Source organism: Amphiura filiformis, unplaced genomic scaffold (assembly GCF_039555335.1).
Source record: "Amphiura filiformis unplaced genomic scaffold, Afil_fr2py scaffold_59, whole genome shotgun sequence".
NCBI lineage: Eukaryota > Metazoa > Echinodermata > Ophiuroidea > Amphilepidida > Amphiuridae > Amphiura > Amphiura filiformis.
Genome location: NW_027305523.1, coordinates 411575 through 430908, shown reverse-complemented (window position 1 = coordinate 430908; position 19334 = coordinate 411575). Strand labels below are relative to the sequence as shown.

General features: G+C 34.7%; 1 protein-coding gene across 1 annotated transcript in view; it reads left to right on the top strand.

Annotated features, from left to right (window-relative positions):
• The window catches only part of LOC140144499 (uncharacterized), a 175455-nt gene that overhangs the window by 130230 nt on the left and 25891 nt on the right, over nucleotides 1–19334 (top strand). Inside the window, exon 4 of the mRNA XM_072166309.1 lies at nucleotides 3567–3593. Within this exon, the coding sequence (XP_072022410.1) occupies nucleotides 3567–3593 (27 nt within the window). The remainder of the gene's footprint in view (nucleotides 1–3566; nucleotides 3594–19334) is intronic.

Sequence of the window (19334 nt, the reverse complement as noted above, 5' to 3'; positions counted from 1 at the left end):
ATTTAGATTTAAATGTTGACATTCAAATCTAGATCCACAAATATTATTAACAAATTTGGTCTAAATTTGCCATATTAATAAAAAAACAAATTAAAGTTTTTGTCAAAGTCCGAGTATCTGATTTAAAAGCAGTAAAATATTATTAAATACTAGCGATTACCCGTCTTGCGCGGTCAGAGTCTTTCGCGGTTTGTAAATTTTGTTTTAATTATTTTTTAATTAATGTGATTAAGGGATCCAAAATGAGCGTTTATTGAGTTTCGACAGTATTTTTTTGTGGGACATGAGAGCACATCAGACATATCGAATTGCATTCTGAATACGAAGAATGTCTTTCTGATATCAATAATTTTCATTTTTAAAAATCACAATATAATACAAATTTTATGACAAATTATAAAAATTTGATATTTTTCAAATTTTTGATATATAACAGTCCTCAAGTAAATTATATAAATCTAATGATATATTCTTAAAGTGTATGTATCAGGAGGAGGAAAAGCCGACGGTCAATTGAAAATTTTGACCTTTCATATTGAAGATATGGATTTTTTCCCAAAAGACCTAATTTTTTTGGTGTTTTGGGAAAAAATCCATATCTTCAATATGAAAGGTCAAAATTTTCAATTGATCGTCGGCTTTTCATCCCACCTACATACACTTTAAGTATAAATCATCGGATTTATAAAGTTTACTTCAAGTACTGTTAAATATCAAAAATATCAATTTTTAATGATTTGCCATAAAATGTGTATTAAATTGTGAATTTCAAAAATCAAAATTATTTGATATCAGAATGACATTCTTCGTATTCAGAATGCAATTCGATATGTCTGATGTGCTCTAATGTCCCAAAATAAATACTGTCCAAACGCTCATACCCCAGCCCTTAATGGTATGAGAGGAGATTATCATTTAGAAATATAATATTTAGTATCCTTTCCATATAAATCAATGGCTTGAAATTGCAATTAGATCGTGATCGAAATAAGTCTTCTTGCCACCATATCATATCCACTGTGAGAAGTCTTGCCCCTGATGGCCGCTTCTGATATTTAAGATATTTAATGCATTTACAGTACTTTTTAGCCCATTTTGGACAAATTTGTTGTACCTTTCGCCATTTTTACCATTTTCGCCCAAGTTTGTCCCCACCTTGAAATGTACCTTCATGCACCCCCTGCAAGAGTCCTGGCTACATCACCGAGCAGATGAACACAATTTTATTCAATTCCCTCTTGGCCCCCTGTGGTATGCTAGTTGACCTGATATTTGAGATTTATATGCACATACCATTTTGGATAAATTTGTTGTACTTTTTTACGCTTTTAGCCCATTTGTGACAATGTCCCCCCCATGAAATTTGCCTTGTACCCCCCCCCCTCTCTCTCTCTCTGTCTGAAAAAGTCCTGGCTACACCACTGTGCAGATGAAACAATTTTATTCACATTTCCTTACACTCTGTTTCATATAAAGTTATGATCATGCAATGCTGATAACATAGCATGACCACAAAGAGCAGAGTAGGCCTATTCATGGTAAATACAATTCAGTGGTTTGAGAGGCAAATAGGCAATTGCACCATATCATAATTAGCACAATTAAACTATATACCCTCCTCACTTTGCTACACCAACAGCCCCTTACAGGTATGAGATGTTCATAATGGCAATCTTGACCTACAAAAAGGACATTATGAGATGCTGACAATCTTCCAAAAAAGACATTTCATCCTTTTGAGTTCATCCTTTTGAGTAAATGTTTACTTTATTGATGTGTGACTAATTAGGTGTTCATACAGTCCTATATACTATGTGATTGTATAATAGGTAATTCAATGACCATCCAGACTACAGGCATAGTATCTTCACAAAATGCCAGGACAGAAGGCCAATTTCGGGCTATTCCGGCTATGTCAACATTAGTCTATTGTGTTGGCGTGAAATTTTTAGCATGCAAGTGCCCTGCTAGTGCCTTTGAAACTAATTAACATAATTTGACACCCTTAACGTAAACAAAAACAAAATTGGACGCTTTTATTGGGGTGCGGACAACTTTACTTCACATAGAACGCAAAAATCCGTTTTCGAAATAATGTAAAACGAGAAGTTTTTAGCCTTACCAACTCGAAAAACTCAGTAATTTATTATAGATATGATAGATAATTTGGCAGCTGTACTATGGCTCGCTATTCCCCTCCAGAAATAAGCACATTATGTGATGAAGTTAGCAGGCATCACAGAGCAATGCTTCCTATAGAAGAAGAAAATTTGCACACTTAGTGTGAGCAAAGTGACCCCTAGTCAGGCTGCAACACAAAAGTGCTTTTTAGATGCAGATACATGGCATCCTTGAAGGTATCAGAACCATTAGGAGAATTTTCATTGCAACTTTAAATGCCAGTGAAATAAAGCTACCTTTGAAAGCATTGTAGGTTTGTGTCATTGGTAACAATAGATCCATAATAGAAATCTGTCCATGAAGATGAATTGTACCAATTTGACATTAAATTTGGATGATGATGAAGATGACAATGTCAGTGCTCCTCAGTAGCGTAGCCAGGATTTTAGTTTGAAGGGGAAAAGCCAAATTTTCGTCCCCGTTTGTCAACTTTTTGTCTCCTCTTTAGTCATTTTAAGGCCATTTTACTCTTCACCATCCCCATTTTATCCCTGAAAATTTTCTGTGGAGGGGGAGTTTGCCCCCTGGCTACGCCACTGGTGCTCTTCCTCCTCCTCCTCCTCCTCCTCCTCCTCCTCCTCTCCAATTTTAAAAATAATATTATGATACAGACAATTATGATGTCTTGTAGACAATTCTCCTCAGTATCCTGGACACATTTCTCCTTTTCCCGCCTCCTGAGATAAGATGTAAAGGCAAGATGTACACAGATACATAAAAACAAATCAGATAGGATCTAGTCATTCAGAAACAGGTAAGTACCACAAGTCAATTCTATTTAAGCTGAAATATACAACTTTATCCAGGTAAGTGAATTGAGCCAATACATCAGAGGGGGTAAGCAACATTCTTGCATGTTTGAAGAGAAACACTGTAAATCATCATGTTTGTAATGTTAACCTTTCTCTTTCAGCTTTTTGACATAATTGAATTGTTTTTGGTGAAAACCAATAAGATCAACATTTGCTTAATAAATGTTAATATTGACATGCAGCTGCCATTGACCTTCACACAGGATTTTGTTTTCACTGAGCAGTGCTTTTCATCTTTTTTGTTTAAATATTTAATTAACATTTCATTCTTTAAATTTAGTTTTAATTTAATTTAATTATTTGCCACATTTGTTTTACAGCAATATTGCTTGTACAGTTTATTTTGTTATACCTATTTTCATCTTTTACAAACCTTTTAATTGAAATTAATTATCACATTGAAAATGTTTTAGTTGAAATTAAGTTACAAACTATGTAAAATATCTTGCCTATCATGCATTACTAATTTGAAATCAACATTTTAACATTTATTGATTTCTGTATTTTTGTTTTTGTTTTAAATGCATTCATTCTAACACATCATATTTTTGTTTTCATCCTTTTGTTTTTTAGATCCATCCAATTCAAGCCTTGTTGACGGTACGGTAAACTATGTGTTGACATGTTGTGTTTATGTATCTTGTCTTGTTTTTGTCTTGTGCATAGTGCAGGGGGTGGATCCTGGATAGTCAGTTCGGGGCAACGAGACTATAATTGGCTAAAATGGGCTGATATTACATGATTTTAGGGGTGTCCTGTGTGCCCATTCTGGATCTGCTCCTGTAGTGTGTATTCTATCAAGGACACAAGCGGAGGGGTGGTGGGGGACCAGCTCTTTGATATAGAGGAAAGCATCCTAAATCAGCTCTTATTGGATCATGTCCCCCTTCAACAAGGGCTATTTTGTCCTGATGGGAAAAGGCCAATTCAAAGGACCACATGCCCCTTTCTACTTCATCTTTCAGGGACAAATACTCCTAGAGCATTTTGATCTTGACTTTTAAAGAGAGAAAAGAGAAACGAGGGCTTACTATTTACCATTTCCAAATGTTACCTGATCTATATGTCATATTTCTTTCAAAGATACATAATACTTTCTGTATCAGTGGAGGGGCCTTACTTTCTAAAAGATGTCTACAATTAAAGCTACTTCAAATGAAATTTAAAAAAAGCAAATCAGCTAACATCATTTCCCCAAAAGGATGAAGATGAGATATTAGAAGCATTTAATATATTAAATTTGGTTTACAAAATGTAAATGGATTTGCTTTTTGGCTGATTAAAAAGAGCAGAAAATGTCTTTATTCTGGCAAAAGACTTGAAAAGGTTATTGTATCTTTTTATATTGCCTTTGGTCAAGATGAGAGAAAGAGTTTGTGAAGAGGATATTCATAATGCCAGACAGGGTCAGATACTTAGCTAGGTATCCAGTTACTGTCTCATTGCAAAATTAAAGGTAACCAGTCTAGAGTCGGACACACTTTAAACATAAGGCAGGCAATTATTGTTGTGTGAAGGTAATCATATTAATTTAGGTACTCATTAGCACTTCACACTTCAGAATGATACAATGAATGAACTTTGCCTATTTAGTGAATAATGAAAAGCGACTGCCTCATGTGAGGTTTCACACTAATCAAAAGTCATTACAGATGAGGCCTTTGTATTCAATGTGTCCTCATTGTGCCGTTCATAATTATTGCTTTTCATGCTATCTTTGTGTAGATTATTATACAATTTTTTATGTCACTTTTCCTCTTACAATTTTAGGTTTCAATAATGTACTTTGTAATATCTATTTAAACATTGCACGGATAAATCCTCCATTTGCGTGGAAAGCCTCAATCTGGCAGCACATGAATGGAAATGAAACCAGTCATAAAACATTGTGTAAAGTTATAAAATTCTCCCTTTCATGATGTCTATTGCCAGTTGAGGCTCTTTTAGCATATGGCGGAAACATGCAATGGAACGATAGAGGAATTATTGCTTTGATACCAAAAATGGTCCGAAGTAGTTTCCGTCAAAGAATGTTACATAAACTGGATGTTGATGCAATTCCTATTTTAACACCTGGGAAAGAGTTACTGGGGACATATTTACAGAATCTCATTATTACTAATTAGTCATGAATCTCACTGCTGCATGTAGCTGTTGAATATCATGATGTGTTACTTATATACTTGCTGTACTTGTTGTGCTGTGTTTCAACTTAACCCAGAGAAAGTGCTCATAAATGTATTAATTGCAATGAAATGGGATGATTAATAACATCATATATGCAGAGAGCTGGCATCTGTACACTTTCTTCTTCAACATAACCGTGAAAATAGATTATATAACAGACATGTTGTTACTAATTTAAATGCAAATCCACACAAAACACATATTGTACAGCTTTCTTTCTTATTTCAAGTATATAGGGATATTGATATAGTAAGAATGCGAACAAAATTTGTTCCAAACCTAATATTTTAACCTTGATCTATTTTTTCCTTGAAAATATAATCAAGTGATCTTATTGATTTTCATTGCACTTTAATTTTACCCCAGCATTTTTTAATCATACAATGTAGACTACACTGTATACCAGAGAAGTTTCGCACTTACCAATGTGTGTGCCTTTTATCGCATAAAAAAAACCCAATTTCAAACCAGGGTTAAACAATCATAGTGGCTTCTTTATGAGTTGCCAATAGTTTATGACATGATTTGATCAGTCAATCAGAACCTTCGGTGTTAACTTGTATGCACTACAATAGGAAACAAAGTGTCGAAATTCTGTGATGTCCAAAGAGTCTCTGTAAAGGGCTTGAAACTGACTGAAAGCTTATAAAGCAAAAACTGAAGAAAAGAAGCTGTTTTAAAATACACACAAAACAAATTAGTACCCAAAAATAGAAAACATTATTATTCATTTGAATGCAAGCAAGTGAGAATGTTGTTGTGTTTACATTATTATAAAAGGAAGATCATTATATACCATTTGCTTGTTATAAAGGTAAAGCTTACCTTTATCATTGTTATGTCTTTATGTCTAATCATACCGCAGCATCATTTGATCCGTATGGTGGATCAGCCAGTGGCAGTGATCTTTGGTGTGATCCATTCATATTTGGTGGTGATCTGGTTTTACAAGGTATTTGATGATTGCCAAATGTATATGGGGTTGCCACATGGGACCGTTTTTCCTCAGAATTTGGGCTGCTTTAAAGTTATCCTTCCCATACTATGCTAAAATGGGCTACATATGATAATGCAAGTGCTCAGGTGAAACAGTTGAAGAGTTTCCCTCTTTCTTTTCCCTATTAAAGTCTGATCTACTTAAATAGAAAATGTTTTAGTGAGCTCACAATAATTAATTTGCTACTCTGTCCAACAGCATGAAGTGGAAATGTTTTCAATTCCATGCTCTTTCACCATTAGGTGATTTTGTTACTAGAATGAATTAAAGTGCCCAAGTTTTAGGACTTTAGCTATTCTATTTTTCCCTTCCTTTTTCTGGAAGATAGATACCCTTGATTTGGGGCTCCCTTTCAACTTTGGCATGAAAAATCTGTGGCAACCCTTAACGTACATAGCCAGGTCTGTGGAATGCTGATGTACTGTACTAGACATTTATAGTACTGATTATATAGATGCATTTAGTGCATTATGTTCTATCTTTTATGTTCTTTGTGCATGTAGCTTATAATTATTATAATAATGGGACTGCATGATAAGGAAATTTAAATAATGTCTTTTGTATGATAATGAATCGGTTATTGAATATCGGTATGTAGAATTCATGTTTAGGTGGTGGTATTGTGAAGGGTACTGTACAAATGCAAATTTTGTTCTTTGTTTAATTTTATGTCTTTCTACACTTTGTTTAGCTAATGCAGATATGAAAATATGCAAAGTTTAATTCCGTTCATGAAGCTTGAAATGAAATTCAAAATGAAGCCAGAAAATGAAATTCAGACACCATTTCAGCATCTCCTACTAATAGGCAATTATTTATCAACTTGTAGTTTTAGAATTACGAGAAACAGTGTAAATTGGGTTTTCTTCATGGAATTTAACTCATGAGACTCTTATAAGGTAAAACTGTTGGAATGATTGCCAAGTCAGTATGATAAATATATAGTGTCACATCAGATAGCAAGGATGATTCAGTGTGAGTAGTATGTGCTTTGTAAATCCTCCATGAGCTATTTGGATCCCTCTTGTTTTCTACTACAAGTTGCTAAGTAAATCAACCTCATATATATCCTACAATTTCTCATTTTTTTGACACATCTAAGTTAGTTCACAAAATGGAAACTATGAATCTATTGTTGATATGCAAGTCAGCATTGAACCATTGCTTCACTGAATTACATGCTGTAAACTTTTGATGTATTAATTGTCAGCCAATCATGCTGAATGCTTGAAAAAGTCAATATCCTTGCTTCAATGTCACCACAAAGAAAGCACATAATATTGGGAGGAAAGAAACCAACTAGAAAACATAACTACAAAACAAATTCAGTCGCCATTCGTCACTCAGAAACATTGTCATGTATGTTGTTGTGATTGCCAATGAAATACTTGTACCCCCTTCATTGCTCCCTTGATATCACATCATAGGTGAGGGGTAAGAGAGGGAGGTACCCTTATACAGGTGCAGGTGTGTAATGGATCACTTGGAAGGCCCAAATGTATTATACATTACCTCATCATGTACTTGTACATGATTATATATGATGCATGTCACTTTGCTGTGGGTCTGAAATACTGATGTAGTGAGTTAATCAGTGAGTTGATGTGAATTTGGGGATTGTTGTCAGATGTAGGCTGAAATGCTTGTCTTTCTCTGCAAAATGTCTGGTAAAGCTTCCCACTACGTAATAAATATACCACTAGAAAGATCTTTTTTTAAAGAAAGCCTTTTGTTTCCATTTCAACATCAAGCAATGACAATGACCGAATAACAAGCTATAACACACCATTTCTAAAGAAAGAACAATTCTGTTTTCACAATAAAACCCATTTAATTTCATGATACAGTATACTGAATAAGTGGACATTTTCACACACATAATTTATCGAGATTTGTTGATTTTTGAACCATTGTGTTTGTTTTAAATCATTATTATGAACTTCCACAAAATAAACATTTTTGCTAGCATAGAAGTGCACAAAAATTATTATAGCGCAGACATTTCCACTTCAACAGTATGTAAAGCTCAAATCAAAAAGTAATATCAAAGCAATGTATCTTTAACAACTTATCTCAAAAGCCTCTTAAATACAACTGACTTTAAATCAGGAACACATGGATTATTTAATTTATAATGCTGCTAGAATTTGGCAGCCTCAAATCTAGAAGTATGAAGGCTAAAATGAAATGAAATCATCTAATATGAAACCTAATTCCGATGCCAATCCAACTTGAAAACAATGCACATTCCTAGCTATGATTCACATCTCTCATGTTTACATGCTGCAACTTTTTACCTCCAGCAAGTACATTTCCTCAAATTGCAATAAATTGTGAAAGAGGACGGTTTTGGCTCGTCTCCAAGCCGGCCGCGAACATCTCGGATTAGACAGCAGGAAATTAACCATATGTATGGCTCTTGAATGCGTAATCCACGAGTAGAATCGTTGTCCCGGTTTTTATTTACAAGATTAATATGCACTCACCCCAGAGACAATGACCCCAATTAAGACATTTTTGATGTGTGATAGTAATGAGCAATTTGATTCGTGTTGGTAATCACAGGGTCTAGTGATGTGATAACATATGTGATATTTACTCTCTGAACCGCACCAATGTAATAAACCAAAAAACAAGTCTTGTCTCATGCTCCTATAAAATAACAAGTGATGCAAGCTTTTCTTGTTTACAACAATTTTGATCATGCTTGATTGTACTTTCCTTGCCCTGAAGGTAACTTGAATTATTTTTCTAGCTAATTTTTCATAAAACCAATTATACGAAAGATGTTTGCCCTGCATGAGTCTTTTCATAAACGTATAAGGCTATCCATGGAAGATGTTACGATGAAGCTGTGATCGATATCCTCATGTATAGAGGTCCAAGTTATAGCACATATGAACATGATGAACTTCCATTACCAAAAAATTGACTATAGAATACTTTGCCAATATTTTTTACACAATGTCCATATCGGGTATCAGTCAAATCAAAATCGTGAAAGTAAAGTTCAACATAATAGTTACAATCAAGTTGTTTTGATATTGAGTTCAGAGGGATATCGCTTGCCAATGCCATATTATAATCAATATCTTGCAATATTATATATTGATTGGTGCGTAGATGCAGATATGAAAACTTGTTTGGAAATTTCATTTTATAAGCATCACAAAGTCATATTATATTGATGGATTGGTAGTATAGGATGTGTGGATAGTTGATTTTATGAAGTGGCATTAGGGAAGGAGAGGAAATGAGTTAGGATTGGGGAGAGATATTCTGCCATATTGTGAGTCCTATTTGTGTGTTTATGTGAGCCTTTCTAGATTTAGTTGAGTTATTTGGTGTACTCGGAAGATTTGAAAGTTGCTGTTGGAAGAGAAATCACTTTGTGGCACATTTTCTTCTATTGTTCCTACAGCTCGACACACTCAGTTTTTATCAAGTTTACTCAATATAGGTATCTTTTGGTCATGGGTTCAAACCCTCGATTTGTGAATCATTACTTTTTTTTGTATATATGCACTACTTCTCAAACAAAATAAATTATTAATTATGTAATATGTAGCAAGCCTTTAAAAAAGGGGGATGCCCCCACTCAGAATTCTTGCCACCTAAGATGTTCCCAGTCAAGACCCCAAATCACGACTTTTAGCAGCAATTTTGTGCACAAATTTGTGTATTTTGCTCCCTCCCTTGAAATTTGATTTGCTCACCTGCTGCCCCTCTCCCCAAATTATTTCTGGTGCAGCTACTGTTTTCATGTAATTTTGATGATTTTGACCCTTGTATGTCTCATGTAGTCAAATGTTATATTTAGAATGTAAAATGAGGCGATGTGGATTTTTGTTAATTCTTGGTGGGACATAGTCGAGTGCAGCTGTGACTCAGCTGTTATATGGAAACAGGTTCCATGTAAGCTTTACACATTATAATACAATCATAACATTAATCTGCATACTTGATAGCTAGATATGCAGCCATGCATACATACAGACTCAGGCATTTATTCATATATGAATTACCCACTGGTTATCTAATTAATGATAGGCCATTATCTTACCCCTCCCCATAATTAAAGATGGTTGGAATGCTGCAATATCATTCGACTTTCTGCTATGTGTGTGCTGTGTATAAATACAGTATGTTGTCGTAAATGTTGAGCAGATGGAACTGTTGTAGCAGCCCAGTGTAGCAATATTTATACATGGGTTTAATTCAGGTTTAATTTGCATTTATAATGTAGAAATGGGGTTGATTTCAGGGGTTATCTCTGTCTACTTTAAATGATGAACATACATGCAATATAGGGCCTATGCATTATGTTCAAACTGTATTTATTTAGGGTTGTTCATGTAGAAGTGAATCAAAAGACCAAAATACAACATCCAAACCTTACAAATCATGATCATTTGGACTGGCTATAACCCTGAACACAAAGAAGTTGTTTGTTTTGGTCGGGATTCGAACCCGAAACTCCTCGCATGCCAAGCACTAGGTCGGTGACCGGTAGCCATGGGTGTTTCGCATGCCTGGCCAATAAAATTGCGCAGTGCATATATTTTGTAGTATTTTGTAGTACCTGGGAGTGTTAGGGTTAATGAGTAACAATCTCTGATTAATATGTACATTTGTGTAGATCGTTACATAAGAGAAAGTACATTAGACCTTTCAAAGATTAGTTACTAAGTGTATTTGTTTACTCCTTTTGTTTAAGACTAGAAAATGTTTCCTTTGAGAAATAACCCATTATTAACACAGAAAATGTTGAAATTGGGTATGATTCTCAAGAGGTACTTAATTGGGCAAATAGTCATATTGATTAAAATAGCATGCGAAAGCAGAAGACAATCAGAGAAATTAGAAAAAGGCAATTGAAACAAAGGAAGTTGGCTTGTGTTTCTGGTTTGGAGACCATGCTGTTAAGGGTGATTTCATTTTCAATTCCATGTTCTTGTGGGTGTAATTTCATGTGAATAGTTGTAAATAGTGTGGTGTTTTTTCCTGGCTTGTCAGTTTTTATTAGTGTTCAGGATATATGTAGTTTTCTACACTTCCCCTTTCATAATATATACACCATTCTCTCATTAGTCTTTGGAACACTTGTATAATAATTGTTGTCAAGCTCAAGTCTGCGGTGACACAAGCCTTTTGTATGTTTCATCTATCATTTGTGGTTTCAGAATGACAAATGAAAAAGGATGAAAGTAATTTGGGGATTTTTTTAATTTCTTGAATCACTCCTTGAGCCATACTGTCTTCTTTTACAACATACCAGAAATTTTTGATTTATTTTTTGTGAAGTTTATGAAGCTAAATATAGTTAAGAATAATAGATAAACAAAGCAGTATAGAGAGATATATGGAAATGAAGCATTACCTTTCTTAATTTTACAACGCCCCATATGGCTTTACTTATCAGTCTTCATTGCATGCTTACACTTCACAAGATGGGTGTGGTTGTCTTATAAAGAAAGAGTACGCCTCGCAGATGTTTTTTGTAACTGTTCGTGGTTATATAAATAGAATTGGTATGTTTGTTGTATTTAATGACTTTTATATTTTGCCGACATCAAGAATATCCTTTTCGGAAATATTCTTGTTTGGGCTAGAATATAAACCATCTTGATAGACTTGATAATGTGGTACAGATTGTGATGTGGCTAATAATATATGACAACTTACAGGCGCTTGCTAAATGAATTCCATCTTGCCTTCTCAAGATTTCTCAAGATGCAAGAGTAAGAAGGGGGGACAATTCAACAGGAAATCAGTAAGGGCAGTAAACTTTTAAAGGTATGAGGTTATTAGTCATACTGGGGAAGAAGTTTTTACAGAGGGAGGGAGGGTATAGCATAAGATGTCAAACACTGACACACAATGTTTAGGTGTGCTGTTAGGAGTGTTAGCATTACTTTCGGGCTCTGTTACTTTTACTATACTAAGAATACTAAGAAAACACCTGAATTTCCCATCCATTTTCACTTTGTTTGTGAGCCTAAATTTTTAATAGCATTTTAGTAACTTGCTTACATTTACAATTATTAGTCCTTAGTGTGAAAATCTGTCCCAATTATATATTTCTTGGGACTTTCTTGTCTCAAATGATACTATTGAACAATAAATAAGCAACATCAGTATATGGCACAATGAAGAATTTGAAGTTTCTAAATTAAAAAATGCTTGAGCAATTTGCAAGCTATCAACAATATATTTTGCATTACGTATTGCTCAAATCAAGTGTGACTGTATAGTGTATACAGGAACTGCAGAGGAGTAGGTGAAGAATTCAATTTAATAAATGACAACAACATAGATATATTGCATTCATTTGTCACACTGCTTGGCTGCATGAAGCAAATGGAATCCATTCCATAAGCAGATACAGGCTTATGTTGACCCAATTTTGATGTGCCTGACAACTTGGTAATAACTTAATGGACATACAATTTTCATGGTCACTCAGTCCAATTGCGACATCCCATATGAAGAAAGGCATTAAATAGACGAGAGCTGATGAGGTTGTTTGTGAAGATAAATGACAACACAAGTCAATAACAATTATTCATTTTGTGATGTTTTTGCTGCCGCCGTCATAGTCGTTCATCTTTTATGTGAGGCACTCAGAGAATTGTTTTATTGTCTATCAGTTTTGATTTTCAGAGCTGTTTCATTCTTCTTTGTCTTCATTAATACTTAAAATTAATATTTTGCATCACATTTTAAATTCTCTTTCTGGTTTGATTCAAAACTTATCAAAGATTTAAATACAGAAAACAAGTAGGGCCAAAGGGCTCATTTGTAGTACCCAGGATGCTACGAGTTTACCTTTGAATTTACCATTTTGATACATCCCAAAATTATTTTCAGACGAAACAGAAACATCCTTATTAATACCAGCGCTTTCAAAACATTAGAATGCATGTTTAAAACAATTCATAGTGGCATTGTGCATGCATTAATTATGTGACATAGTTTAGAGAATATGCAAACTTGAACATGAGCACCAGTGTTGATGACATAGCTTCATTTCATTTGCAAAGAATTAGGAGAATAAACCAAAATGTTGTATTGAAAAGATGGCAATGTCAGCTAGCCAATTTCTACCCAGCCAGCCAGGAGGCAATGTAGAATGACATGATAGACTGGATCCATGTATAATCACACCCTGGCACCTTCCTACCTCCATTTAGCAAATGAGTTGATCTACTCAAACATTTGGGCATGGGGAAAATTCTTGAGGTGTTGACATAGTTGAGATTTTATAACCAAAATTTCAATGAATATGTTACATATTATGTCCTGTTAAGTTAAAAGATACGATTTTGAAATTGAGCTACTTATAGATGGACTGAAAGGAACGGGGTTTTTAGAAAGCAGGATTTGAACTGGTGTCCTTGAACATTGAACATGAGTCTTATTTGTAACAATGATCTGTTTGACAAGCTTTTTAATGAAGTCAAAATTAAGACCAAAAAAGTCCATTCAAAAACGCACAAATATTTGTCAATCCTGTAGTATCTAACTAAATCACTAATACAAAAGTTGGATATTGATATGTAGACATTATGTTTGTCGTTCTAAATCATGATTATAGCAAAATATTGACTACAAGGTACAATAATCACATCGAGTCTCCTCCAGACATTCATACAAAATGCTTAATTGAAGTTTTGCCGAAGCGGGCACGCTATATCAATTTTGTGTCTTTATATTGAGGCACAATTTCCTCCAAGTTTTCCCTTTTCAACCCCTTGACTAATCAATGAATAAGAATAAGTAGTGAGAAATAGCATGGCCTTATGGTTAGCATTGATTGTGTGGAGGCAAAAATGGGGTTCACAGAGATGCAGTTTATAATTGTAAGAGGACTGAAACCAGGGGAAAATGTGTCTCATTAGTTTTTGATGAAAAAAATTACCACATGTATTTCACAAGATTGCAAATGCTAAAAACTATTTTAATCCAGGCAGGAAAGATTAAATTTCAATAATGAACAACAATATATTTTATTCTCTGTTAATACAATAAAGTTCATTTAACTGGATGATGTGATGCAGTAGGCAGTGTTTTATTCATCTTGGCGAGCATGGTAAAGACAATATTTATGTTTGCGCATGGCTCCAAACATGAATTTTGATTTTGATGATTAACCTAAGCGGTAAACTGTGTCAAATATGTAAAAGAATGTTTCAAAATTGATCAATCTCTGCCAAACTGCATTTAGTTCTTGATTAATATGTGTAAAAATAACTTTGTACTTCTGGGAAAAGATATGAATCCATGCTAATAATATGCGAAACCTGTATCACCCCACCCCCTTATTGGCTCCTGAAGCAATGCCGGGGCAGTACCCGTATACAGGGTTAATATATAGAGAAAAAGGAGATCAAGATTTTCAAGACAAATTGTTTCTACTAGCTATGTTGCAATTTGTTATGGTTCTTCCCTATTACAGCAAATGTAGTTTTAAACATTACCAGGGGATCAATAGGAGCAGGGATATTAGGCACTTTATTTGCTTGCTGCAATCCTATAATCGTAATGTTCTTGTGGTGAAGCTACTGGTTACTAGCTTGATACGAATATTTTTGGGGCCATGGGTTGGTGGTAATTGGATGGCACATTGTAGGTACAGTGGTTGATATTTGCTTGGGAATTGGATGAGATGAAAGGATGGCATGCGGCATGATGAAGTCAAATGAGTTGCTTGTTGAGCCAGATCTAATTTCAGTTTTTTACTTGACAATATTGAAAATCCAATCCAAATTGAAGTGATGGTTCACAAGATATGTATGACTATGGTCATATTGCTGCACACACAATAGAATATAACCGATTTGAACACTTCCATTAGCTTCAACTCTGAATTAATTTGAGCAACAAATGACTATTTGATTAATTTGATTAATAAAGGCTCATATTTCAAAGTTTCAACAGTGTGTGCTGGTCTTCTAAGTACTTGTTTTATAATTTACTTTATGAAATATGTGGAATTGTGAGGAAGAACATTTTCACATTAATCTACTTCCAAGTTTAATTGTGTCTTTAATTGTATGTTTAACAAAATGAGTAATTATACTGATAGAAGTAAGTTAGATATTTCACAAAGCAGAACATTTATTACATAAATTTTGTCTGGATGTCTGTGCCTCACTAATCTGAATGTTACAGAGTTACACTGTGAGGAAATGCTTTTATCTTGTCAATAAAGCATTGTATTGTACCTATGCTGTATGTTAAAAGATACTATGATTTGTTTTAGGGAGAGCTTTTGAGTTGACTTCTTGATGTCCTCATGTCTGACTTAAGCTTACAGGGTATACTTATCATTTTAAAGTGACAATATCTTTACCTGGTACTCTGTGCATGTTGCAGAATTGCTGCATGTACCCTTGAATTGTTAATAATACATGCAAGCAGAAAGCATGTTACAAGTACTTATACAAATTACCTTTGAAATTCAAAGCTTCTACGCTGGGCATCCAACCATCCTTAATTAGTATCTTTAGTTAGTACTGCAGCATTGCTGATGTCTTATAGCGTGTTTCTACTGAGCAAACGGTTGCAGGTGAATTTGGGGTACTGCGTGGAATACACAGTAACGGCCCCAGCAGAAACAGATTGGGTGAAGGTGAATACGCAGTGATGCAAGTGAATCTGTCAACCACCTTTTGAAGTGGTTAATACTGTTGAATACGCGGTAATGTTCACAGTAGAAACAGTTCGGGTGATGATTTTGCGGGTGACACCGGAAGGCAGCCTACTACAATACAGTGCGAGCATTCAAAATCTGACCTTAAAGATCACAAAAACTATTTTCTGGACATCCGCTTTCCCCACAAAATGCGTGGGTAGTGAATTGTTACCTTGTATTTACAGGGCAGTAGAAACGACCCGATGAAGGCGAGAGGATTAAAATGCGGGTGAAGGTGAAAGCGAGGTAATGCAAGGTGCTCAGTATAAACACGCTGTTAGTCTCATGAGGACTTGGGATGAGCTAGCTCTATTTGGAGAGTATATTAAAGGCATGGGATAATTGTATTACGGGTTTCATAGAACGATTCAATTAACAGAAGCGTCAATAGATCATAAAATATTAAATATGATATAAAATTAGGTCTCCAGGATTTGATAGATCTTTTCAATGTCATGTAACTTATATTAGGACTTAATTCTTGACTCAAAAAAACTTTGAGATTAATTGAATTTCTTGATATCGTTTTTTACCCCCAGAAATCTGTCATCATATCAATATGGATCAGATTACTGTGTGGAAATAAGAATTAAAGTTGATCAAGAAATCTTAATATGGTGTTCAGTGATGACCGCAACAAGGATATTGATCGCTAAGGCTTCCTGATGGTCAGCCATGGGATTGCCGCCAACACTTTCCTTTAGCCTAAAATGTCATTCAGGGTAATTGTCATGACAACTTATTACATATTCATAGTTGTCCCAAGTAATTGAAATACTGGAACTATATGGAAAGGAAATTTTACTTTTTAACTATGCAAGAAGTGAAACATAACTTTTCAAGGTGTGTGATGCATTGTGTTTTCTACCTTACACCGAGACCCATACCCAAACATTTTTAAGTTTTGAATTAAAGGGAGACTCCGGCAATCATAACACTATGCCTTATATGTTAGAAAAATAATTATCAAGCACGAATCACATGGTTTTATTTAAAACAAACTCATATTGACCATAAAAACGAATAAAAACAGCCGGCTCTCAACACGCGATATTCAAAATTCCCGCGCCGAAATAGTCTAAGTGCAATGACGTAATGGTTATTTGTGCTCAATTGTCATCAGCCTTCATTGTATTACTGGGACGTCATTGCACTTAGACAATTTCGGCGCGGGAATTTTGAATATCGCGTGTTGAGAGATGGATGTTGTTATTCGTTTTATGGTCACTATGACTTTGTTTTAAATAAAACCACGTGATTCGTGCTTGATAATTATTTTTCTTACATATAAGGCATAATGTTGTGATTGCCGGAGACTCCCTTTAAATTGTTTTTAGTGGTTTGGATTCTAGAATCAACAAAGTGTATCGAACTGGCCCATAGAACAGTGTACAACTTCTAATTATCAAAACTATCATGTGTTTATTTATTATGCCTTCAAGCCTAAAATTTCACTGGGGTTATGAGAAAATCTTGAGCTTTCACATGATACCAAAATATGCTATTTCAGCTCAGTGACAATTAGATTTGCTGCTCAAGAAGTTGCAGTTATTTATTTACAATTATTCAATTTGAGGAATAGTTTAGCCAAAATTGGGCCAATTTGGCATACCCAGTTTCCAGAGAGGGTAAGCACTTTTCAGAGGGGGGAGGAGGGAGGCTGCCAGTTTGGTCACATACCTGTAAGTGTTTGCAATCTTGATACGTGAAAGCTTTTATGTGGCCAATATGCCATCATATCATCTTCCCAAGGGCTATCCAGACAGAGTGAGCAAGCGAGCAAGTGAATTTTTGAATAATGGGAATCAAAAGGTGTTTTTATATTTACATTCACTTCTACTTTTTACTTCTTATACATTGATACTCGGCATATTCCTCCAATGGATGTAGAGCCAAGGGGTGATGGTGCAACATATTATTGGCACCTTAAGAAAATGATTACATCATCAGTGAAAATGAAATAATTATCAAAGTCTACAGATAGTCAACTGTCTGCCTATTTTGTAAAATATTTGCGATGATATTTCAATTTATTTTAAATATTATTGACTTATCACTGTGTCATTGTAGGTTTTTTTCAGGAGCTCAACAGAACAATTAAATAAACTGAAAATGTGGATGAACAGGTGATGAGTTAGGTTACAAAGAAATTGGAATAAGTCACAAAGTTAAAAAAGAAACTGCAGTAGTTTACCAAAATGTCCTCAAAATAGGCCATAAAGTCATGATAGTGCAAAAGTTTGCCAAATGACCTAATTGAAGGCAAATGAATTATGTGATAGGAAATGTACAAATTTGTGATGGTCATCTTGACTTGGCCGCAATTAGCATTGGGCAGCCTACCTGCTTCCTAGTAGTAGTATCAGCATTCTATCTGACCTCAATCTTGGCTATGATTGTAGTTTGCTGAATTGATTCATTTTGACAAATGATTGTTGTGCACTTATCAAGTCAACTAATTTGGACAATTAGTTTTCAAGGCAAAGGTTAGATAATTTGGTTAGCTAATTAAGATTCTTTAATGTTTGAGATGTAAATCTTGAAGGTTGCCTTACTAGGACTCTAGATGCTGAAAACTAGAGATTCTCAGTAAGCAGGCATAACCTTCCACGTTAAAAGAGAGGAATAGAGAGATTCTGAGATTCTCAACCAATATAAAGTGGTTAATTCTCTTTTATTTTGAAAAAAAAAATTGTTCAAATTTGGCCTTTTACATGCATGCTTGGAACTGAAACTATATATTATATCAACATTGCACATTCATGTACATCAGGTATGAGGATGTCTGAATGTGCGAATGTATACCACCACCCCCCCCCCCCCCTCCCCGCACACACACAAACTACAATGTCATCAAACTAATAAGAATTTGAAATTTCTTGGAGAAGAGTTCAAATTAAATACAATTACTGTATATCACTCATCAAGATTGCATCGCTGAAACACAGGAAGCATTCAATTAACAGCATAGCCATGGTTAGCTCAATTTTTTCCGGTTAGCTTTCAAAGGGACTGCTTTAAGGCATACTGATTACTCTTTCCGCATACTCAATTCTTTCTACGGATATCTTGCGTTTGTTTGTTTTTAAAAGCACCAAAGCATGTCTGTGCATCCCGCTTGTTTGTTATCATTGGGCAATTTTCTCTAAATTGTGAAATGCACAATGAAAGTACAAATTCAAAAATGTTGAGGCTATTTTTGAGGAATAAAATAATGAGTATTACAGTTTGTAGAATTTTTTAGCTAAAATAAGTGATATGTCGACACAGACATAATTTATAGCTGATGCAATCCCGGGATGCAATGAAAATAGAGTTAGTACTGCAACTTGCATGTATCCGTGTTTAATTACCATCCCGATACCAGTTTGACATTTTATCATATTCTCTCTGATTTCCTGTCTCTTCCTTACTCATCCATCACACATTCTAAATGCTCATAAAATTTTAATGTTGTTCT